The sequence below is a fragment of the Falco rusticolus genome, chromosome Z (genome assembly GCF_015220075.1).
Source record: "Falco rusticolus isolate bFalRus1 chromosome Z, bFalRus1.pri, whole genome shotgun sequence".
In the NCBI taxonomy this organism is placed as follows: Eukaryota; Metazoa; Chordata; class Aves; order Falconiformes; family Falconidae; genus Falco; species Falco rusticolus.
This window is the reverse complement of record NC_051210.1, coordinates 34,356,896-34,382,182: the sequence shown is the minus strand read 5'-3', so window position 1 is coordinate 34,382,182 and position 25,287 is coordinate 34,356,896. Positions and strand designations below refer to the sequence as shown.

At 36.2% G+C, this 25,287-nt stretch overlaps 1 protein-coding gene across 7 annotated transcripts in view; it reads right to left on the bottom strand.

Moving 5' to 3' along the window:
* Nucleotides 1–553: 553 nt before the first annotated feature.
* PRRC1 (proline rich coiled-coil 1) overlaps nucleotides 554–25,287 on the bottom strand; it is a 31,029-nt gene continuing 6,295 nt past the window's right edge. For all 7 annotated transcript variants that reach the window (XM_037373624.1, XM_037373623.1, XM_037373628.1 and 4 more), the window contains 8 exons: nucleotides 24,383–24,499; nucleotides 20,222–20,608; nucleotides 18,786–18,943; nucleotides 14,805–14,907; nucleotides 10,065–10,228; nucleotides 8,817–8,920; nucleotides 6,118–6,220; nucleotides 554–2,499 (listed from right to left, as the gene is read on the bottom strand). In XM_037373624.1, coding sequence (XP_037229521.1) covers nucleotides 2,290–2,499; nucleotides 6,118–6,220; nucleotides 8,817–8,920; nucleotides 10,065–10,228; nucleotides 14,805–14,907; nucleotides 18,786–18,943; nucleotides 20,222–20,608; nucleotides 24,383–24,479 — 1,326 coding nt within the window. In that variant the 5' untranslated portion in view covers nucleotides 24,480–24,499 and the 3' untranslated portion in view covers nucleotides 554–2,289. The remainder of the gene's footprint in view (nucleotides 2,500–6,117; nucleotides 6,221–8,816; nucleotides 8,921–10,064; nucleotides 10,229–14,804; nucleotides 14,908–18,785; nucleotides 18,944–20,221; nucleotides 20,609–24,382; nucleotides 24,500–25,287) is intronic.

Below are 25,287 nucleotides of genomic sequence, written 5' to 3'. Positions count from 1 at the left end.
TTATCAAGTTGAGCCATTTTAGTGCTTGGGTGAACAGTCAAAACTACATAAGACCTTCACTGAGCCAGAGAATCTGAATGGAGAAAGACCAATTCACTTGACCACATCATACCCCAGCACTCAACCATGAGGAGGAAAGCGTACAGACAGAAGATCAGGTGAGGCAGCTGCTCTCATTTTGGCATAAAGCAAGCATTTTTCTACATGAGAATAGAGACCTAAAAATTCTCTAAGGCAGGCCATGGCAGCTTTGGAGTATGCCACATTGGCACTCCTCATGAAATAGCTGGAATGCTGGGCCAGTGTCAACACAATGAACCTCGTGCTGCAAAATGAGAAGCTGCCTTCTGCCTCTACTCTTTCCACCTCTGAGAAACAGTGAAGGCCAGGAAAGGAAGAAAGAAAATAGAAATTCCTCTCCAGTTTTAATTGTAACTCATGCTGGGACACAAACCTACTGATGATTTCATGTCCTCTTCTTTTACATCATGGTGGATGCTGTAAGCAGGGGATAAAAGGGAAGCATTCAACATATATACACTGCAAACTGAAATTACAATAAAAGCAAAGATGCCTTTACTTGATAATGTAAATGTACTTTACAATGATAAAGGAAAGTCCCCATATCATCCTTCAGTTTATGACACAAAGAAGTGATCCCAGAAAGAGACCTCAAGACCACAAGAGTCAGGTTATGTTTGTTTCGTTTTTTTCCCATGCAAGACAGGCATTTAATTTGCCAAATTTGTAATCTGGCCGTGAAAACGTAATTTCAATAACAGATGTTCGTCAGCTATATTAAAAAAAAAACCCTTTAAATTAGATATAGTCCTCCATGAAAAACATTTATTCAACTAATTTACAGAGTAAGCCAATTAAGGCAAAATATATTACTTGGAAATGGGCTTTCACTGGGTACAAATATGAGCTGGCTTAACAGTATATTGCATATAAAAATTCCTTTGAAAGCATCTAAGAAAGGTAAAAGCACAGCAATATAAGCTGAAAAACTGCTTCTTTAAGGCAAACAAAAAGTATTTGTTTATTCTTCATTTCTTAAAAAAAGGATTATTACCAAAATATGTTCTTCACAACTACTTCCGTATTTCTAAATAAAGATATAAGATTGTGTGAGTATGGATAGAGGGTATTTATAGGCATGAAAAAATCAGACACCACTGAAGACTTATATGAAAAGCAATGAGCTCATGACATCAAAAAGGCATTTAACACTTAAAAATGTTTAGAAATCTCAGGATAGCAAAGCAAGTGATACACATTGCACCATTTTCCACATCAAATTGCTGACAACCATAACTTGACAGAAAAAAATTATAGAATTCCATATAAAGTTTTTTGACAGAAAAAAATTAAAGAATTCCATGAAGTTTGGAATCAGTGGAGTAAATTATGCTGTTGAAATTACTGAGAAAATTTCATGGGTATGTGGTATGTGATCTAAAACCCATTGAAGCTACTCAAAATTTGTCTGGTGTTTTACCTGGACATGAATTTCACTACTGTTACATAAGAATACAGATGCAGCATGGAAAATGAGATTTCAGAATTATTTAGCAACAACTTTAACTAATGGAGCATGGATTTGTGCTCTTCTTCAGCAGCTCACTGTTATGTATTGTAAAAGTTACTCAGCATCACTTCTGAGAACTTTATATATACCGACATCAAACCTATGATGTGTTTAGGTATCACCTAAGCACAGGCCCCAAGAAAACATCTAATACAGAAAGCAGTCTCTCTGGATAGAAATGCATGTATAACATAGATGTTATGCAGTCAGCATGTTTATATTACTAATAGAATTGAAATAGCTGAACAATTAACTTCTTCTTTGAAAAAGTATGCTAACTAAAATATCCCCACAAATGCCTAGTATGCAGTCAGCATGTTTATATTACTAATAGAATTGGAATAGCTGAACAATTAACCCCTTCTTTGAAAAAGTATGCTAACTAAAATATCCCCACAAATGCCTAGTAAGATGTCAAATAATAGCACATTCCACTTTACAAACTGTAATGCTATTTGTCCCAGTTGTAAATACGTCTTTGTTCTGATTTCCTGTTTTGTGAATCATATGGGAAATCTTATAGTAATTAAAAACTGCAACTGCTCATTTCCACTATTGGAAATCACTTTCGCTTCTTAAAAAGCTTTACAGTTAGATTACAGATCTGTGCTGTATCCACTAAGATTCAGAGTATGTAGCTTTCACTTCAATTCTAGAATCAAAACCAGTACTGCTTAGCGTCACGGATCAGCCTTCTTTCAAATGGTCCTGGGTGGTAAGTGTTGTTTGTACATTCCTGCTAGAGCCTTAGCTGCACTGTAGATCATCTGCCGACGGGACATGCCAGTGAATACCATGTGCCAATCAGTCCTGTTGACGTTCAGTATATTCCTCTCAAGCACTTCACCCACGGTCACCAACAGGCCCGACCATCTCAGATTGTAGTCCTGAGGAGTGAGACTCTTAGCCTGTGTAACATTGTGAGAAGTGATTATTGAAAGAGTTTGAAATGAGTAGTTTTCTTTCTGTCTTCACCATTACTAACTTTCGTACGTAAACATCTTACAACAGTAGGACTACACAGGAAATTAAGAGTATTAGAATCCAAATTTCAGACTGTCCCATAATATGCCTAGCCAATTATACTTTTTGTATTTATTTGCATGTACCATGATCCAAATAACACCTGCACAGTATAAAACTAAAATATTATGCTTAAGAGAGTAAAGACATTCTGCCATTATAGGAAGTAGTTTTCTCTTTTAAAGTAGCCAACAGATAGAATCAATAATGATACATATTTATACAATGACTCTTACCCTCCAAAGGTTTTAAAAATCATGAAAATGTCCCTCTGAAGCAGTGAAGCAGCCAAATACAGGAAGATAGCTCAGCCTGGCAGAAACAGAGGCCTGAGCTATTTACGTGGGATCACAGAGGGACTGCATACTGCAGTTGGAAGCTGAAGGAAACAGTGCAGGAAGTATCACTGCATTTATCTGATCTGGCGTTCATCCTAGGCAACCACCTCTGGACAATGTGGTATACAGTGAAGGGAAGACTGTTCTTAGTTCTCAGTTCTTTATAGCATTGCACATTGGTTTTAACTCTTCATACAGATTTTAATTTGACAAATATTGGAGTTAGTCTACTTCCATTGCATGTACGGCGGATCAAAGTTCATTAGTATGTTCCAGCCTTCCTAAAACTACTGTCTTGCAACAATAACATAAATAAATGTGTTTAGAATATGCAGTCTGCTCCAATATTAAAATAACTTGTTATTATCAAGAGGTACATAAAAAGGCAGATTTCTTAAGCAAAGGAACAGGAAATTTTCCTTATTAGTCAGAACATGTTGGCAGCAAAAGCAACTAAGAGTACAGTTAGTTGCAAGCAGGGACTGAATATCTGCTTATGATATCTCATGATCCACAATTGCATGTAACTTCATAAATCACTTGTTATTTTTACTGCTGAAAACCAGTAAACTTCAAATAAAATTTAAAAAAGCCAACCAACAACCTTGCAGTAGCTTCCCTTTATGTTTACAATTTCTGGCTCAGCAATAAATGAGGTGACACCTGGTCTCTCAACAGAAAAAGGTTCTCAGAACAAGCCCTCAAATCCACCTTTTCACCTCCTCAAATCAAGCTGTATTTAGCTACAAGTAGCCAAGAGTCTCATATTATGTGCTCAGAAAATCCATGCCATTGGTAAAGACATTAACAAAAGAATTATCTATTCTATACAGTTTTACCACGATTTCCACTACACAGAACAACAAAACACATAGCTAAATGTGTCTCAAAGAATTTTGAGAAGCATAATTGTTTTTAATGTTGCCTCTATTAAATAGTTAGTACTATGAATAACAAATAACATCACCTGTCCAAAACGTATTTCTTTTCTGTTCTCAGTCTGAAATACAACTATATAATTGCTGGGTTTTTTCCTGCCATAATCTAGATTTTGCTTAAAGGTATTGGATAGGATATATACAAACACGTATTTCTTGCACACCCCTGAGAGAAATCCACCTTGATTCTAAAACAGACACAACAGGAACAAAGGTAACAACTGGCATGTACACAATCAAGAGCCCAGTAATTCACCACCACACATTTTGTGTAAGTTAACTGAAATATGTAATAACAAGACTAGGAAAAAATTAACTGTCTGCTGTTGATGATAAGAACAGTTTTCTTTAAACAGGAGAGTAGAATTTGACCTCACTCAATTTAAAGGTTTATAGTTCCACAGAATCTCTGCTATACGCCAAGCTATGCAGTAAATGGGTTGCATAAAAGTTAAGAATTTTTTCTATTACAAGGTAAACACTACCTCTCAAAGTTACAAAGTATGCTTACTCAAGATAAAAAAAAAATCAAAAAGTTAAGCTATTCACTGTGGTTTTTAAATGATGAAATAGAGAATTCTGTGAAACAAAAATTGAAGATACCTGTTGTACTTTATGTTTTTTAAAAAAAAAATTACTTCATATCAATGCTCCATAGAGAATGTGACAATTATTTAAGTAGTAACCTCACATTGCTCTGCCTGTTTTCATAGCATCCTAGAATGGTTTGGGTTGGAAGGGACCTTTAAAGATCATCTAATCAATGAAGTTGTATCTGCTTAGTATTTTTTTCCTGCAGCTTCACGTCTTTCTCCAATCTTTTTGAAAAGTATTCTGGAAAACTTCAGAAAGACAGAGCAATATTTCTCCTTTGTCATCATCAGCTTTTCAAAATGGTAAGAACTCTGAAAAATAAGAACTAAAACCAATCCCACAAACACTCATTCTATTGGAATTGGTACTATAAAAAAAAAAAAAATCAAAACAAAACAACTAAACAGTTACTATTTGTTTTCTCAAAACAACTCCTTGAGGGTCAAACCCCAAACAGTTTTGTTTTGAAATTCTTCATGGAAACACTTATTTACAATGACTTTTCAGACCAGAGTTAACTAATACGTGACTCATATCTGCTGTCAGGCAACAAGCAGTGACTGGAGTTTAGAGTAATTCCTAGTGTGTGAGCAAAGAAATGTAAACAATCTTATGAAAAACTTCTATTGGTGATATTTAAGAACTGCACACTACTGTGTTATTTTCAATGGGATGAACTATGATATTTTCAAGATTTAAATCTTTCCTTTTCAGAAATTTTACACTCTTGTCAGAATAGCACAGTCAGAAGAATATCAGCCTTGCCTTTTAAGTTCATGGCGGAATTAAGTCCAAGCACAGATCTGAAGAAGGGGTACCCTTTATTTATTTACTTATTAGGAATGAGTTTTTAGAATACTAATCAGTACAGTATGCTGCCTGATTGCTGGTAATCAACAACTTTATAAGCTTTATTAAAAACTGAGTGGTTAAGATCTCAATTTATAAACTTGTGCCTAAATTAAGTGTAACTTGACTGAATTGCTAACACACACACATGCACACATACACGCTTCATCATTACATAGTTTTGTTGGCATTAGATGAAACTACAATACATATGTATAGCAAGTTAAGGAAAGGAAACCAAGCCTTCAGATGGGTAAGAATGCTTACTGCACTTCCTTGGTGCAACGTTTAGTGCACTACTTAAGCTGCAAAGAACTCCTTCTACACCTGAGGAAGAATAACTGTTCTTACTTCATCCATGTCAAGATTCATGAGGGTTAATTTTGAGTCACTGAAGCAGACTGATGACAATATTTCAATGATTAAAGTTTTACTTCCTTTTTAGGCGAGCACGTCTTTGTGATTAGTTTCTTCTGGGTTAGTATTTCCTCTTGGTTAATTTCTTCTTGGAATATTTCTTCCTCATTAATAGAAAAGTAAAACTAGTATTTCCAAGTGCCATGTACTATAGAGTAAGACTCATGGATCAAGAATTGCTTTGCCACAAATGCCTGAATATTTTTACGTAACACATAAACATGAATCAAAACTAGTTTTTATCCTCATTTCATAAATTAAAACATTCAAGTGGAGCAATTGTCATTAAAAACTGACATCACAAATGAAATTAAAACCTAAGTCTTATGTCTCAACTGCTAATCCAGTAAGAAAACAGAAAACTCACCTGCTGAACATATTGTAAAGGCACTGGTGTTGCTTGAGTAAAAGCTTCCAGATGAATTCCATGAATTGGATCCTCAATAATCAGACATCCAATGTCAAACCACCTGCAATGACATGACTTTTGAGTACTGAGTATCGCTCAATTAAAAACAACATGTTAGCAGTTGAATTATGACCATTTTACAAACCCTACTAGCAGATATAATAATAATGTAATAATAAATTTCATTACTGTTCTAGGTCAAGTAAAAATCGAGTATCGTGTTATATATATATAAAATTATAGTCCACGTGTATGCATGCAAATAAACAATATACATAAAAATATGTAAAATACATGAAACTTACAGATCAAAGAAACAAAGAAAGCTGGTGGGGTTGGCACGTGTGCAGATACATTCTCTTGACCCTATTTATTATGCTACAGTTCCCATTCAACCTTTGAAAGAATGTTCCTCTTTCCCTAACAATTAAAAAAAATAACCTATGTCTCACTCATGCTCTATATTGAGAAGACTTTTGGGTATGTCTAATTCTGTTAGAATATTTTAAATTATTTATTCAGAGAAACACTTCTGCGCATTTCAGAAGAGTGCCTGCTGTAGCAGACAGAGTAAAGGCTACTGAAGCAGTACCCAAAATGACTCCCCATCTAGCTTGCAAGAACATTAAATCATTTCTCCCTATCAACAAACTAGTAACACTGACATGATGCAAATAAAACCAAGGGCAATGCATCATCACCACTTCACTGTATTCAATTTCTGTTACAGTTTTACAGTTGAGCTGCCACAGGAGAAACATACTCCAGGGAAAGCATAAACACAAAAGCCAAGGCCAAGAACTGTGAAAGATTTTTAAAAGGAAAACATTATTTTAGTTGTTGTTTCAGATGTCGTATATATGTGTCTACATATAAATTGTATTTTATTCTTTAAAGCATGGGAAGCAGGGTGGTTGTTATAAAAAAATGCAAGACTTCAGTTTCAAGGAACAACTGGCTGGGCCACATAAGCATGTTAAAGAGTTCAGTGGAGCAAGACAGGAAGAAATAATTTCACTTGCATCATCTTCATAGCAGGGAACAGAGCACTGCTATGTTCTGTAGTACAGGACTACCTCACTTGCACTTATGGAAGACTGTTAAAGTTTCATGGTTAAATGTAACTTGCTTCTAATTAATAAAAGAGTCAGAGTCTAACGGATAAAATATACATAAAAGAGTTTGCAACCTTTTCAGCAAACGGTATTCAGGACATGCAATTGGAAGGGGAAGTAATATCCTTAAGCTGTCTGATGGACAACTGAGTTGGTTCAGCTAAACAGTGTCTGATGCTAAGTATTAGTTGCAGAGCTCTTAGTATTGGTGGGTGGTTACTTGGAAAGTCCTCTCCTTTGGACAGGCAACAATGCATCCCCCATATTAGAACTGTAACACCATAATGGTCACTTCAGAAAAGTAAGTAATCAGTTACTAGCACCATGACCTATCATTTCATTGCAGAAAAAAACAAGGGCCAAAAATAGTTTTCTGTAACAAATGTTTTCTAATTTCTACTTAAATGTTTTCTGTAACACCACAAGTTTTCAATGCAAGGAGGCTGTCAATGTTGCCTACTGGATAAAAATTAAAGCATGCATTAAGTTAGTATTTGGTTCTACTCTAATATGGAAGATTAAGACATTCTTGAGGCCTGTAATGTGTGGACAGAAGAGCTAGCATTCCTTTCCATAACACTGGTCCTGGGTGAGCTCTTTCATGTCAAGTACTTTAAGCAACATTTTCAAATTTAGGAATGAGTAAATGCAAAGGACAAGAACAGCAATTACTGTGAAAAAGAAATCTCATTGTCATAGTTTGACCTTTATGGAAATAGAAAAAAACATCTAAATCAGATAAATAAACACTAAACAAAAATTGAAGCATTTCTGAAGTCTATTTACTTTAGAAAATTCACCAAACCATCTTCCACTAAAGGATACTAAATGTAGCTTTAAAAATGGAGCAAGAGTAGAGGATGTGTCAAAAAAATAAATCAGTCCATCACATGAACAAAAATGCAAACATTAGGGAAAAAAAAATGAGTTTGCATTAAGAAAAACGTAACATTGTCCTTAATGTTTTGGAACCTAATTATAAAGCTACTTCAAGAACTGTCTGTCAAAATGCATGTTACAAAATGAAGTTGTAATGTATTTGAGAACACCATTGCTATGTCTGTGCAGTGCAAATTAAAAGTAGCAAGTACATTCTTGGTGAAAGGAAAATGAATAATACATTATCTGATAAAACTGTATTACTATAAATACCAGAACATCTCCCAATATACTTTCTGAACTGAATACAATTTCAGAGAAAGAGAAGAGAGAGTGCGCACACAAGTGTGAGCAAACTGCTAGCCAAATTCCAACTTTTACAGCTTCTTAATTTGGTTATTTCAGTATAACTTCATTGTGGTTTTATCCTGTGAATCTTGAAAAACTTGACAAGAATTTTGTATATTAAAGTCTCAAGATGTCTGGACAAACAGCTGAACATCATCACCAAAATCAAGTCTGCCAAAGCAAAATGGAAAATACTCTCTCCTTTCTTCTGCTCAGTGATACTGCCAGCAACTTCTTAGTGGCCCCTCTGAGTCAACAAAGAATATTCCTGTTTGGTTTTTTTTCCCCTCCCAGGCATATATTCAAAGTTCTCACTTGTCAGGAAGCAATTCCTCAATGAAGCTTTCTACTGATACAGCAGGCTGTTTTTCATGTATTACTCCTGTCCGACGCAAGCTGTCTATCCTTTCTTGGGCTCCCTAAACAGTAACATAAGCTGTTAGACAACATTCTCTTAGAATGACAACATATTACAACGCTTACAGAAGAATGTGAAACGAACTCCAAAATATACTTTTCATGTTAATCAGAAAATATAAAAGATTTTTTTAAATTACTCTTATTTCAGCATTAGAAAAACAAAAAAAGCAAGAAAAACCATAATGGAATCCCAAACTAACAAAAACTATGGTTAAATGAATCAAATATTTTTAGCTTGTTAGCTTTCTATGAAAGAAACCTAGATTAGCATGCAAAGAATTCCTAACCTGTAACTGTACCAAGTTTCATTATTACTTAAAGCATCAGTGTATTTTTCTGTTACTCACACCGGCATTTTTGCCACTTAAGATTTGTTGCATTTAGATCCTTTAAGAGCTTTGGACCAACTTTGTAAGATCAAAGGAGAAAATCTTTGCTTTGGCACCTATCCAACTAAAATGTAGGAGTCATTCACTCCAAACCTGTTCTCTCTGAAGTTGTAATAGAAATACTACTACTACTACACTGCAGTAGCTAAACTTGTAAATGTAAGGTTTGCTTACATTTAAGGAACAGAACACTAAATAATTGTTTTCAGGGGTTTTAGTTATTGACCAAGGTGGCGGCTACACCTAGATACACCTGATGAACATACACATTTTTAATTGCAAAGCTGCACAGCAAATTCTTACTTTTTAAACATAACACAGACCTGTTCAGGAAGATCCCTGACAATCATTATCAAACTGTCTTTAATCTACAGAATTAATGGGGAGACAATTCAGTCTCAAAGAGTCTCTTAATTTCTAACATTCTCAACATGGCATGCTACTAATAGACTAAGAAGAAATGCCTGATATACTCTGCAATTATAGTAATATCACAATGTATGCTAGATGTGATGGTAATCTATGACAGTATAAGAAAATTTACATAAATGTTCTTCATTCATTATGAATGCGTTTGCTAAAAAACCCAAAAACTATTTCAAAAAGCTGCTTTAAACTTACCTAATGATCCAGATGGCAATTAAGAAAAAAAAAATCACCTTCCCTTTATGGAAAATCAGATCACTCTGGGTGAATGTTTCCACACTCTCTCTTTGCACTGGAGGTACCTTAGTACTGTTATGTATCAACTTACTTTTAAACCTGCAGCATAGCCCACAGGTTGGGGCGCGATGTTAGATTGTGCAGCCTCTCCAGTAACAACAGCCATTCCAAAGACTTCTTGAAAGGCATCTCGGATTGCTGCGACTTTTACCTCCTTATTGGAAGTAACAACTATGTCCAGTTCTCCCCCAGTTTCTGTAAAATACATACAAATAAATATATCTGCACATGTATTTTTCCTCATTCTCATTATAAGCTAGTTCAAATACACTCTACATCTTAAAAGTATGCTTCAGATGGTCTTCTTTTTCTCGTGCACTGTACCAAAGTTCTTTTGTGAAGCAGAAGTAACTTAAGTTAGCAAGTAAAAGTTAGATGATCAGCTAAATGGTTCACGGATGAAAGACGGATAACAGGAACTGACAGTTGTTCAGCACTTGAAAAAAAGCAAACCACTTATTTATGGTGACAATTCATGGGTGCAGGCGAATAACACAGACATCTGTTTCTAAGGATGTTCTGGTATTCTGGGAAGTGGTAAGGAACGTTGGTGTGACACAGAAACTCCTCCTTATGAGAGGGACCAAGAACACAGATGCAGTCCATAAACCCCAGTGAACAGCTGTCAAATTACATGAGCTTTAAATGAAAGGATCGCATTACTTTCTAGATGTCCATGGACTGTGAATTTCAGTGTAATTTTATTTTTATTGCTTGTCTGCCTCCCTACAGCTTTACTTTGGTTTTTTAGATATTAAATATCTATGGAACCAAAAAGTATTTTTGTACATTTCCATATGGCAGTATCTCTATAAAGAATGATGAGTCTCCACTAAGCTTTTTTAGAATAAAACAGAACAGTTAATTAATTAAAAGAAATCTAAAACTACTACAAAAGATTGATGAGCTTAATTATATCTCACATCTGCTTTTATCACAGCTGGATCATTTTTATTGTCAGAATTTATGCAAAAAACCCTCATCAAACTTGCCCCTGCTGTGACAAGCTTTCTTACAAACAGCTTAAGCTTTTTTCAAAAATGGAATATGACATTTGAGAAAGCTGCATAAGTAAATTGCATCAGCAAGTGTAAAGGACAAATTAATGGACATGTCCACAAACAGGCACTACAAGCAATAGGTACGGTACATGCCTCTTGCCACCCTTAGGCCAGTGGCTGTGGATGATGGAGGAGTACAAGGAGAAAGCACTACAGAAGTCAGGAGATCTACTGTCATTTACCATACAGCATCTCCTACCGCTTCTGCTGAAGACAGAATATTAGGCTAGATGAACCACTGGCACTAGAGCATCTCTTCTATGACTAAAAACTGACAGAGTTGGGAATGTCCAGCCTAGAGAAGAACAGGCTCAGGGGAATCTTACTGATGTGTACAAATACCTGAAGGGAGGCTGCAGAGGATAGAGCCAGATTCTTTCATGTGGTGCCCAGTGACAGGACCAGAGGAACAGGCACAAACTGAAATACAGGAGGTTCCATAAGAGAATCTGGAAAAAATTTTTTATTGTGAGGGTGACAGAGCACTGGCACAGGTAGCCCAGAGAGGTGGTTGAGTCTCCATCCTTGGAGATACTAAAAAGCTGCTTTGACACAGCCCTAGGCAACTGGCTCTAGGTGGCCTCACTGAAGGAGGGGGATTGGACAAGATGACCTTCAGAGGTCCCTTCCAACCCACGCCACATGATTTTGTGAACCAGAAAGGCATTTATTAGGACAACAGTAGCAAACTAGTGAAGAAACAGCCTTTTTAGCCTGTCATTTCCCAAGCCAACTGACTGTAGAAAAATGTTAAGCTACCTCTTAAAATTAAAAAGTCCAGTGGTTTTGCTTCTAAACACTAACACTCCACTAATTACAGATGCTGACAAAATCAGTATTTATCCTGATGTAACAAAAATTCCTCCATTGATAATAATAAGTCTGAAGCTTAAATTTCAAAGAAAAAACGTTTATTATTTTGCTTGTATTACTTAGCAGACCTCAGTTACAGGAAACATCATCCTTTTATGAAGACTCACCAGAGACAGACTAGAAGAGTAGTAAAACAATCTATTTGGGATTTAGGCTATTTTGTAGCTTCTTATTTATTAATTGCTTTACTAAATGGAAATGGGTGTATACTGAACTTTAGGCAATTGTTTTAAACACTGGGTAACAACCGGGCTAAAAAAATTATTGAGAGTATCTTTTTTCATTGATTCTTTCTTGATAGAAATCAAGTAAACAAGTAAAAATACAAGTAAATAAGTAAACAAGTGCTGAAAACTGACTGCAGGTTTTTGCTTAAGTTAGCCTTGTTTGAATGCCCAGGGCCAGAAAAACCATTAAAGAGATTTTTAATGCAACTGAAAAGTAACCTGTAACACACCTAGTAAATTACTGCATGGGCACTTAAGAATGGTAACTGTGCCCCATGCTTGTGTACTGCAAGAGCAGGATACAGATTATGTTCTTTTGTATTAAGGATTATCATGTATCAAAAGCTTATCTTTGTTCATTACAGATACTACAGAGGGGAAACAAAGATATTACATGCATTAAAAGAAAAAAATTCTGACAAGATCTGTCACACGCTATGGTAATAGTAAAACCTAAAATACAAGAAATTAGATATACCCTGGTAAATTCAGAGCACTGTCACATTAAGTTAAGCTCTGGCACTCGAACATGGAATTGCATTGTATCTTGTGTAGTATAAACTTAAATGACAGTTCCCCATACAATTCAAGATTCCCTGCTGCCTTGCGTTACAAAAGCATTGATGATTATGCTTAATAAGGTGACCATTTTCCTGTGCAGACAAGAATTTTCTATTCCAGGTGCCTGCCTCAGATGACATCTTCACAATATGCTAATGAAAACAGTTCAGCTCTTTTCAAGAAAGAGATTACAGAAATACATTTTCTCACATGACCAAAAAAAAAAAAATCAACCACCTCATCCAGAAGTTTTGGTAATTGCAGGCTTTGCTGTGAGGAATCTGAAAAGTGTCTGGAATTGCAGCAGTGGAGATAGAGAGAGCAGAGAGAAGTGGGGCCACTTGTTGAGGATGTGGCTTTTGTTGATCCCAGAAAACATTTCTAGAAGGAGGTGAATACTAAGTTTACAAATCTCTGCCCTATTTTCACCATCTGCAACTACAAAACAAATGCAATATATTAACAGCCAAGATGTATATAGATACTTCCCCTTTTAACATAACTTTAGAGAACTTTGAGATAAACACTGAATTTTCTTACACTAATTGAACCTTACATTTTATTAGAATTACTTCCTCCTCTAGGTAATGTTCTCTCCAACGAATACCATGGCAAACTATCCAAACTGTTACTGGATACTGACAGATCCTATTTTAAAAAGGGACAGTCACGACTGCAATATAAACCTTAAATACAGCTCTCCAAATTGTGCATAATCAACATTTACTGAAGCTTTGTGTTGCATCCTGCTACTCCTCTCAAATACTTTCTTAGCTGCTGGCTGGCCTTCTCACTGATTTCATATCCCACTATCTCCTCACTGATCAGCTGCTGGAGTATCTTCCCTTAAATGTAAGAGAATTAACTACTAGTCAATAATTAGGTCAACTTCCCCTTTTATTCCACACACTGTCCACTGAATTAGTACAACAGTGCAGCAATGTGGTTAGCTGGATCACAGAATAGCTCCAGCTGAAAAACAGCCCAGAAAAACAAAATGCAAAAACATTTTAATAGTTTCTCCTCAGCCTTACCAGTTTCCTGAATAGCTTCACCTACATTCAGACAAAGTGAAGTACTGGCACAACTAAGAAGGATGACTGCTTACCAGACTGCTGGAAGGAAAAAAGAAACTAACCAAAAAACCACCAAACAAATAACCTCCACCTCCCCCCAAAAAAAACCCAAACCAAGCCATCACCTTAATTACATCTTTTGCTTCCCTATTTTAATGAAGTAGAAATCTCAGGTCAGTTATATGTGACATGCAATGTACTCTAGTAAAACAAAAAATGGTGAATACCACAATGCTTCTCCTTCCTATTAATTTTCAAGTTGTAATTGAAATGCTGTGCTCTTCTTTCCAGGTTCAATCCTCAGCAATACTTCAGACTTCAATAGCCCATTTTAGAAGTTTAATGTTACTACTAACTGATTCAGGAACTGCTTCAAGTTTGCCAAATTTCCTAAAAATAGTATAAATACTATTAGGCTAGAAAGGTGGAACAGCTGGAAGTCAGAAGAAAGCCTCAAAAGCTATGTAAATATCTCTGTCCTATGCCTCTCTGAGTATGTCTACCTTTTGGGTTGTTTTAACTTTAATGTCATGGCTTACACAATAGTATTTAAGCATGTGATCCAACAGAACACATAAAGTGTATTTTAAACTCAATTCTGTAAGGCTTAAATACAGACAGTGGGAGAAAACAGTACACAACTTAGAGATTATAGACAAGATCTCATCATCTTTTTTTTTTTTTTTAATAATGTCCTCATATTTCACAATCTGAATTAAAGGGTATTACTATGCCACTATCTGAACTATAGCAAAATACAAAGTCAAATGAACCTCAAGACACACTAAAAAGTCATCCTACAGAGTAAGAGTTTGTTTCACTGGACAATACACTTCAGAAATCAGTACGGCGTTGTCAGTTTGAATTAACACACTGCAAATGCAAACTGTTAAAGTGTACAACTAGTGTGCCAATATATTAACCTCTCTAACATTTACATGTATTACTCTAATGGTTTGTCACAAATACTTACTGATATATGGAACCATGCCAGGATCCAGTGTTGTGATCATGGTCTCCACTGAATGTTTGGTTTTATCAAGAACAGACTTCACCATGGGATTCTCAGCTACACCCTAAATTTAAGCAAATAGATTTCCATGTTATCTTCTGGGGTTTTTTTCCCCTAGAGACTCAAAATGTTACAGTTAAAAAACAAACAAAACCCAAATATTAAGCTACTTTGTGTTTTTACCACATTTACACTTTGTAACACTTACTGTATCTCAGTCCTCAGCAAAAATGCTACAGGATATGGCTATCTGTGCTTAACTTTTCAGTTACAATGAAGTTCAAATCTCATCTTTACCATCTTCAGCATTAACGCAGAAGCAACCCCACCAGTGATGATGGGCAACACACTTGATGTAGTCCTATTCTGGGACCAGAAGTATTTAGCAAAGTTGTAGATTCCCAATGCTAATTATAGGTATCATCAGACTAGGTAGCTAGATTTAGACAGTGATAATTCAAGCTGAAGAGTCTTTCTTTTCTAACATTCTTAAAGACAGTGGGATCTATTTTTGAAAGGCCCATTACTAACAAATGTTTCTAGTGCAACTGAGCTGAAAGTCCTCAGTTTATAAATAGATTCTAAACACTGCTGGAAAAATGTTCCACAACCTCCAGCCAAATCACAGGTGGAACTGCTAACAGACCTAAATGTTCATTAAATATAAACACAAACACTGTACTATGTCTTGCAAATAGTCTTAAAGAATGTATCTTGTCAAAATTTTGTTTACATTCAGATAAGATCACAGGGTAGAAGAGGAAAAATACCAGTGCTGAATCATTGAGAGACCAAGCACTGGAAACTATTTAAGAGAAACCTTCTTCAGTAAACAGACTGCTTTCAGTCTAATATTAAAACTGCACATGCTTGTATTTGTTCCACTAAATGACAAGCATTACACAGGACAGCACTGTTCACACACATTTTTCCAGACAGTTCTTACTTGCTACACCTACACAGTATTTCAGAGAACTGCAGAATCAGATTAGTTTTAATTATCTCAGAATCTCTTGCTCAGTAAAGCTTCTTTCCCACAAATCATAGAATGGTCTGGGTTCTAAGGGACTTCAAAGATCCTCCGGTTCCACCCCCCACTGCTATGGGCTGGGATACCTTCCACTAGATCAGGTTGCTCAGAGCCCCATCCAACCTTTGAATGCTTTCTATTTCTTCATAGCAAACTTAACAAATAAAAAAAAAAAAAAAAAAAAAACCAAAAAAACCAAACCACACACAAAAAAACCCACAAATTCCACACCTCAATTCCTGGGATATTGTATGGCTACTAAAAAAGGATTATCTTATTCCATGCCTCACACTGAAATAATTCACTACTGGGTTCAGGTACTCTTCTCACCACTATGCAGAACACTAAGTCTGACTGTAGAATTCAGTAAGGAAAACAAAACAATTACAACTAAGCTTTTTCAAGCCAGAGACCACTGTACCTACTTGCTTCTTATGAATATAACACAAGACTTCTCTGAATGGTAGCATTCACCAAGTAATACATATACTCTTGTGACTAGTCATGCACCCACAGAATGCTATCAAGAACAGGAAAATTAATATTCCTCCCTCAGCTCTCTCACAATTTGAAGTTTGTCTATTGTTTTAACAAAAAATGAGTAAATGCTATGAGATCCTTAGAAAATTTTAAGTAGGCATTTCCAGTTCTAGCATCTCTCCAGTAATGCAAAGCCAAGCAGCACTTCTCCAATCAGCAGACTGGTTGCCTAACTAACATGAAGTCATTATCCATTTCCAGCAGATATTCAGGTTCCTAAGCAGCAAGAAGCTGCTGCTTCTACCTGTGTAAGATGCCTTTACTTTCATCAGCCCAGCACAAGCACGGAGAAATAATCCATAGTTATAAACCAATGAAAAACATGAAGTTATCACAACACTGTGAACCATAATGCACCTAAGTTTAGAATTTCTACCAAGTCAACTCTAAGTCAACAAAAACCTGAATTGCTCAAATGCAGAATCTTCCACGTCGGTAGAACACAAACACAAATCTTTTGAAAATTCAGCTCATGGCTGTCTTGCTCAAACAGTCGAATATGCAAGCTGTAAGGTGCAATGAATGCAATAGTATCCAACTTTGCCTCTCATGTATTACAAAGAAACTGACCTTGGAACTTCTATGAAACTCTCAGCCACCTTTGACATATCAAGGAACTGAAACAGTCTCATTCGATTCTAGACCATTAATATGCCAATTTTAGATTGTCACAACCTTGGATATTCTCTAGCTTGAAGGAAATTTGGAAGAAAGGTGCATGATTTCTCAGGAACACCAGTGGGAAAAGGGTAGTTCAAACTACTTCAAGAACAGAAATAAAGATAACAGCTGCAACTACTGTGTAAGCTTTTCAACAGGGACTCCAGGATGCACTTCTGTAATAAGTACCAGTTTATCTCCCAGATTCTGGCTGATTTTTAAATAACCCAGACTCTGATGTGTGCTTATAAACATCAGGAACTTGATGGCTTCAGTATTAATGAATGATTCCTCATCCTTCCACCTAGGAAATTCTCAAAAACAGGTCACTGAACACACAGAGCACATGTAATGCTTAATAGTTCAAACAAAATCTAGATTTTATTAATGAAGTCAATGACACAGACTTTCTCCATAAATAGAAAGAGGACACCTTTTGCATCTTACTGGTACAAAGGCAACAGTAATGTGCATGAGACCACCTTTAAAACTAATTTGCCATTATAAGCTCTGGTACTTCAAAGCAGCTACAGAATCATGTTACAAGAAAAATGTTCTCTTCTGGAACATTACTATCTACTGCAAATAGTAAAAGGAATAACATCTTCCGAGAGAAGAACAGTATTATCTGAAGGAAGAAGTGTTTGTATGATCATGAGAAGACATCTCTCTTTGAAAAGGGCAACTCTGCTCTCACGGTACTGATGGAGGATCCATCTTGCTCTTTAAGCCTGTATCACTGTCAAGATACATATCCCTGGAATAAGTGAGGGTTCAGTCTGTTGTGTCACATAAATATTTTTTCCCCAGCTTTTCACTTCAAAAGGACTTGAAAGTCCCTCTAAAACTCTGCAATCCCATTGGGACATCAAAATTACCAATTCTTTCTTCACACTTATAGTATGAGACAATACAGAAAATGTTACTCACGTAGCAACTTTCACAGCTCTGAAAAGGGTACAGGTTAATGAAATTCTGTTACTTGATGTTGCTGCTTATTTCCTCTGTATGATTAAATCACACCACAAGGAGCATCTGTTCTGCACTGTATACTCCATGCCTTCTAGCAGAATAGAAAAATCCTACAAAATATCTTACACACTACTTAGGCAAACTGTTCTTTGATTGAAGAAACATGTATTTGTCTCTTCTTGAAGAGACTTGTTTGTTATAGAACAGGTAGGATTTGCATCCCATAGAAATCAAACTTAGTTCATCTGGAAATGATAAAGAAATGGGATGTGCAAAGAATTCTGGCGAGGAAAAACAAGACTTTTTCTGCATCCAGTGGCTGTGAAGTAAAAATTAGCATTCAAGTCTTTAAGAGGTTCTAAAGCTTCAACTGATTTAAGAAGACGTGATAGAACCTGTTCGGTACGCATATCTTTCTATCACAAGCACTATTTGTTATAATAAATTAATTTTTTTATTTATATTACAATATTTATTTATAATATTATAAAATATAATATATTATAAATATTTTTAAAAAAATTAACCTAGACACCTGCATTAGTGTACTCTTCGCTCTCTATAAAGAGGAAGAGCAAAAGCATAGTTTCAGCAAACACCACTATTAAAAAGAGCCACCATGCACGAGGCTGGTGAAAAGAGGATTTATAGCAACGTGCATTTAAAAAATCAGATACTTCTTATTATAATAAGTAAAAAATGGTAATTCCTCATGAAGGGTAACAGAGAAAAACCCATACCTTTATAAAACCCCACAGTCCTCCAGCAGGTACTCCACCTTGGAGAGTAGATACTCTGGGGTCTTCATGCTCCTCAGGAAAAGTGATTGCTGAACCAGTCCCAGGAGCCAAAGGTGATGAGAAAGTTGCTTGTTGAGTAATAGGATCTGCCAAAACACCTATTAAGAGGGAAAAATAAAACACAAGTGTTCATTTATTTTATTGTGTTTAATTTGTTATACTGTAACAACATGCAATTGTTTAACAGGAAAATGAGCAGGAAGAACAGAAGAATACTGGGCTGATTCACTTCACTTCTTGAAGACCCCAGAACAATTCTGCTTGTTAAAGGTTAGCAGATACAACCACTGTAAATGAGTTCACCAACATCTGCTAATAGAACCAGGACTGCCAGCACATTATGTATAAAATTAAACAATATTTTTTTTCTTAGCAGATTACTTTAACAGTGGTGCTTTTTATTGCACTCAAATTTTCATAATAAGCCCTCAGTAGAGGAAAAGGAGGAATGGGTGTTGCTCTTAAACAAAGAAATAGGAATGTTCTCATATATAATAAAAGAAAGAGAAGTAGGAAATTTTCTAACACTGAGTGCTGGAAATCAGTAGCAGCAGAAAAAGGAGCAAGCAAATTAATAGCTTTAGATATTTTAAAGGAAAACAAAAGAAACTCAAACAGCAGAATAAGCTTGAGTCTTTGCCCCATCACACAAGCCTATTTTAACAGATTCTGCAACACTAGCCTTAATAGAGAGTTATTTTTATTTTACATTGTACAACTGATAGGCCTTTTTGGACATTTTCCTAATAGAGACTATTTAAGGGAGGTATCACCAATAATAGTAAAAGCCTGGACCAATTGCAGTTGAAGAGCCAAGTTTCCATTCCACTAGCAGAAAATTCCATCAGTTCAGCAACTGCAGCAATTGCTTGCATGGAAGGTATGTATTATTAGCTGTTCTAATGCAATTTAGTGGCTGGAAACAAAAAAATAGAAGCTGGTGTCATGTGATGAACAGCTTATTATAGATAGCTTTTCAGAACAAAAAAATGAAAATTATGAGACTACAGCCTAGAGATATCATATAATTCTGTGGAAATCCAATGGCTGAAGTTGACTCTCTGGTCTAAACAAAAGATAGACATATATATTCAGCCAGGCTCTCCTGTGCACGTTGAAAAATAAAGCTTCTCAAATTAATATTTTCTTTCAGCCTAAATGCCAGCAGAACTCTAACTAAAAAGCACTCTCCGTCTTAGACCAGGACTGTATTTTAAAGGCTACTCTCCCTTCTTCTGAGTGCAGCTACATTAATTAAATGTACCCAGAATAATAAAGCAGGTGAACTTGCAGGACTCCATCAGAGTGGTGGGAAGACACCCAGGAGATCCCTCATCCTGTCTCACAAACACAAAAGCATATAAACAAAAAGTTACCTGTGACTGGAGGTGCAGAGAACGATGGCATCAGTGGGCTCTGCGGTGCTCGACCAGCATGACCTCTGGTAATGTCATAGTTTGAAGACATGGAAAATCCTGAAATGGGGGGACCAGTGGGAGGTGCAGAAAGACCAGGGCCAGTAGTAGAGCTTAATGGAGGAGGTGCAGAGAACTGGGATATGGAGGTACAAAAAGCTGAAGGGACAACAGGAGGTGGGGCAGGAGTTAGAGGTGGTGCAATAGTAGAAACTGTTGCAGAAGGCACAGGTGGAAGAGAAGCTGAAGTCATCACAGGAGACGGAAGTGGAGACACTCCAGCTGGCAAAGATGGCGAGTATGCAGGAGATGATGACATGCTTGGTGTAGCAAGGGAACTGGACATAGCTAGGAAAAAAAAGAGGAAAAAATGAATTTAAAAAAACCTGAATCACAGATTCAGTTATGTAATTGTTCAAATATCTGACAAGTTTTGACCTGGTCAACTGTTTTAGTTCTGCTTGAGTTTGTATACAACAGCAACTGCATACAGTTTTTGGTAATAATATCTCATAAGCCACATTTTTTTTCTTTCATGATCTTATTTATAAGCTTAAAAAGATGTCAATATTTGACTACAGAATTTATAGCAGCTGAAGCCTGCCTCAGAAATTTCTAACTAGTACTGTTCTTTCTGAGTGACTGCTTAATCAATACAAATAATGATGATGCAGGAAGTGCCCATCTTTAAGAATAAAACCTACACATGTAACATCTGGGAAAGTGGGACTTACTTCAGAGGTATGGTTCTATGAGATGGACTGAGCACCAGGCTGTCCTCTCCTCCCTGTCATCCAGCCTCCTAGTCCTTCTGCTTCCTGTTTCAGTCTGGCCCTCTGCTGATCCTTAGATAAGCCAGTACTGCCCTCTAAGCCAAGTTTAGCTGGAAAAATTAGGCCAGAAAAACAGAAATTGCCATTTCTGATAGCAGTAAACTGTTGGATCAGCTCAAGCATCTCACTGACATCAGCCTAAACACCAAGGGCAGTCAAATGATATGCCAAGTTGCACAAATGCAGTGGTCTCCAAACTTTATCACGCACACCTATCAGTAAAAAAATTTTTGGGATGCACCCTGCCATGTAAATTTACTTATTTTTAATCTATTTAAATGTATCATTGTACTAGTGTGCTATGTATAAAACATATACAATAGAAATTTTAAAAGTATTAAAGATGAAAGGAAAAAATTAAAAATAACTTTATATTTATGAAAAGTATAAAAACTTTTCTGCTCCCACTGAAAACTGATTTATTAACATACTATTGAAATAAAAAAATACCATGTTAATAAGGGTCAACATAGTATATAATACAATTATTATTAATAACTTTTTAATATGAGCAATGTGATTAAAGAAGCCTCATTATTTTTTAAATCTTGGTTTAGCACCTCATGATACAGCAATTTTTGTATTTTGATTCTTGGCTTTAATGGCTGTCGTAGCTGGAAAAGATACCACACAAAGACACATAGATCCAAATGGAAGAAGTGCATTGTTGGCTGTGCTTAGTAAATCATGCTGTTTTCCATTCCTACACACCAATTACGCAAAGGTTCTTCTGGATATTCAGCTAGCAAATTTCAATCTTCCCTGATGTCAATCAATTGTTTTTGCAAACTAATCAGAAGATGTTGCACTTTGGAATTTTTAACAAATGGGTTCAAAAGCCACTGACACTCTTATGTCTAGAAGATTTTTATACAGGTCAGGAAATTCTCTTTGCAAGTTTATGTGTATAGACCTGACAGGTTTTATATGCAACATTTGCATTGTTTTCAGCAACAGGGTTGCATAACAATTGAAACATTTCCAAATACCAATTTTCAAAATGCTGTCTCAAAAGCATGACTTTCTTACAGTAACTACTTTTTCTATCAAGCTTTGTCAAAATGTCACCTTTACCTTAAAAGTGCAAATTATGTATGTGTATTTTTTTAAAAAAAAACTACTAGGTAGCACACTGCTGTCAACCTACCTGTCATCACAGAAAATGTCAGCAAGTCTGGGAGACTTGGCTTTTTGTAAAAGAAAAAAGTTCACGTCATCTTTTAAGTTCAACAGCTCTTTTTAATGCCTTGCCACAGAAAAACTAGCAAACATCTGTGCAATACAAAAAAAGTCATGGTCACTCATTACAAAGTATTGTTAAAAAGAATCAACTATTTAATGACCATTTTTACAAAATCAACCACATTGATGACATCCTCTAGCACTCTGTGCACTTCTGGCTCCAGTTTCTTTGCTGCAATAGCTTGCCTATGAATAAGGCAGTGAATAAGTTTCATGTGTGGTGATCCCTCTGTAACCTCACTCCAGAATCCATTTTTATCCTAGTCAAAGCAACTGCTCCATCAGCAGTTACGCTTACACAGTTTTAATAAAAACATTGCTTTTATTAAAGAAATAATTTACTGTTGAGGATATAACTTCTCTGGCACATCCTCCTTTAGGATTTGAGCTTAAAGTGTTCTTTCTGTATTTTATTATTGAAACAGAATTTGGTAAAAAAAGTAAGCTGAAATGTTAGGAATATCTGTACTTTCAGGCGATTGTGTAGCAAACCTCCCACATTGTGTAATTTGTTTAATACTTGATTCTTCAAATCTTCAGCCATGTTTTTTATGCGTCTTCCAACACTATTTGCTGATGAATGCATTTTAGTTTGTCACCATACTGTTATTCATGTATTATTTCTGACATCTTTGCCACGTCATGAAGAATGAGAGTTTCGCCAATGCACATAGCTTTTTGTCTTCATTATTAGGTAAGAAATCTAAAGATTTATCATTAAGTTACTGATTTATTTATTTTTCTTAAGTACTGGAGTGAGTACTGTATCATTTGAAACATTACAAAAAAGGGTTGTAGAAGTTTATTTGCATGTTCTGCTTAGTTTTCAGATGTCTTGCTAATCATGGTGACTTTGTACTATCCTTAGCTAATACCTCAAGGCACAATATACACTAGGGCAAGGTTCATAGTTAACAGCAGCAGACGTAAAGTTTATTTCAAAATGGACCTCTTGAAAATTCTGAATTTTTTTTGGCCAACTTTTTGTCAGATCTGATTGTTAGCCATACTATGCAGTAAAAACAATGGCAAAGAGGTTGTACTAGAGTCAGAGAAGTGTCAGCTCTTCCATTTTCTTGTTGGTTGCTCATGCTCGCATTATCAGTAGTATTTTCAATCTGTGGTCTCTCTGCAGAAATCTTTTTTAAGTCAGTTTTCCATATTGGGGGGGGTTAGTTAAAACCAGATACCATAATCCATAAATCCACTTAAGCAGGCACACAAACTGCAAGGCACTGCAACATGATGAAAGTGATCAAACATGTGAAGATGTAATTGTCATCCCCTTTGCGTCACGGAACACTCATTCTTCCCTCAGGATGTGAATATCCAACTTAGGAACCAACTGAGTGAGTACACGGGTGTCAAGCAGTATATTAAATATTAGTAAAGCTTAGTTACTTTTTCATTTTTTAAAGGAAAGTAAATAAAAATGGAAGTTCTATTATTTTCTTCCCGCACCTCAATGGACTGCCTCGCACACCCCCTGGGGTAAGGACACTCCACTTTGGAGTCTACTGCACTAGTGTGACTCAAGATAACACCACCAGATATGTCAGAAAATTAAATATTTGGTATTTAAAATACGGTGTTCAGATTCTTGATAACATGTGTTCAGATACAGTGTTCAGGTAAAGTGCTTTAATTACCACCCACAATATTAAAAACCAAGTGATTATCCAGGTTTGCCACTATCCCTGACAAGAGTGTAAATTTATTTTGGTTCTGACCCCCTTCTATGCTGCTCATCTTAACTGCGCACTGCATTAGAAGGTATTATTTCTCTGGATCCACATCCTTAAAAAACCACAACTCCATTCACATGACTTCATAGAAAAGTTTCAAGAACAAAAAAAATTTAAAATACTCTGTGTGCCAGGTGCACATCAGATAAGCAGCACACTTCCATGATTAAGAAACAATTTAAATTCTTCCAATTAGCCTGGAGAAGAGCACTTAAATTATACTGATTGCAATGTTTTTGGACGAATCACTGTACTTCAAAAGACATGAATAAATGTGACCAAGTTGCTGAGAAGTTCTGTACCTAATGAGACAGGTGTAGCAGTGGCAGCAGCAGCCTCTGCTGGGCTCAGTGGGGGCGTGCCAGGTGGAGTTGTCTCTATTCCACTCTCTTCCATCATTTTCCTTCAGCTACAAAAAGCTGTGAGAAAAAAAAACCCAGACACATGTATCTTGAGAAACAGGGGAGAGGATTTTAAGTTAGAATGTAAAGGCCACAACACAGTGATTTACATTCCTGAACAGAGCAGGTAATTCAAACTCTTGAAAAAAAGAAAAAAAAATTGACTGATCTCAAGTACATAATTACCCAGTATGTCTCATTTCACCCAGTGTATACTCATTTCCTGTATCTTCCCTTTATTTTTAGTGCTGTGATTAACAGCTTAAACTCCAAGCCCCTTTCTAAAAAACCTTACTGTGCATGCCCAGTTACTGCTTCCAATGTATACTCGTGGTACTTAGATGAGTAATAATAGAGACGTAATTATACATCACAAACCCCATATCCCATTGTAAGAAAAACTTAACTACAAGGTAGTATTTTGCTGTATTATTGAGCTGTAGTAACTCAAACAAGAACCTGTTATTTTCAGAGCTGATACACGACAGGATGTAAAACGTGGCAAGAGGCAAGACAGAGGACCAAACTCTCCCCTTTCTGGCTGGGAAGGTCCCCAACTACTCAAGAAGTTGTAGCTCTTTTGGGCTAAAGCACTTTAGCAGGTAACTCCTGAGCACCACACCTGAGCACAAGCACCTTGCTAAACACCATGAACTGTGGCATAGCTGCCAATACCCCAGGAGTCCTGACTCTGTGACCTAAGCTCTAACCACGACCTTGTCTACCTTAAAGCAGAAGCATTTTGGGGTCAGCTAAATAAACCTCCAGAAAAGCCAGAAACCAGCTGAAATTCACTTCCAACATGA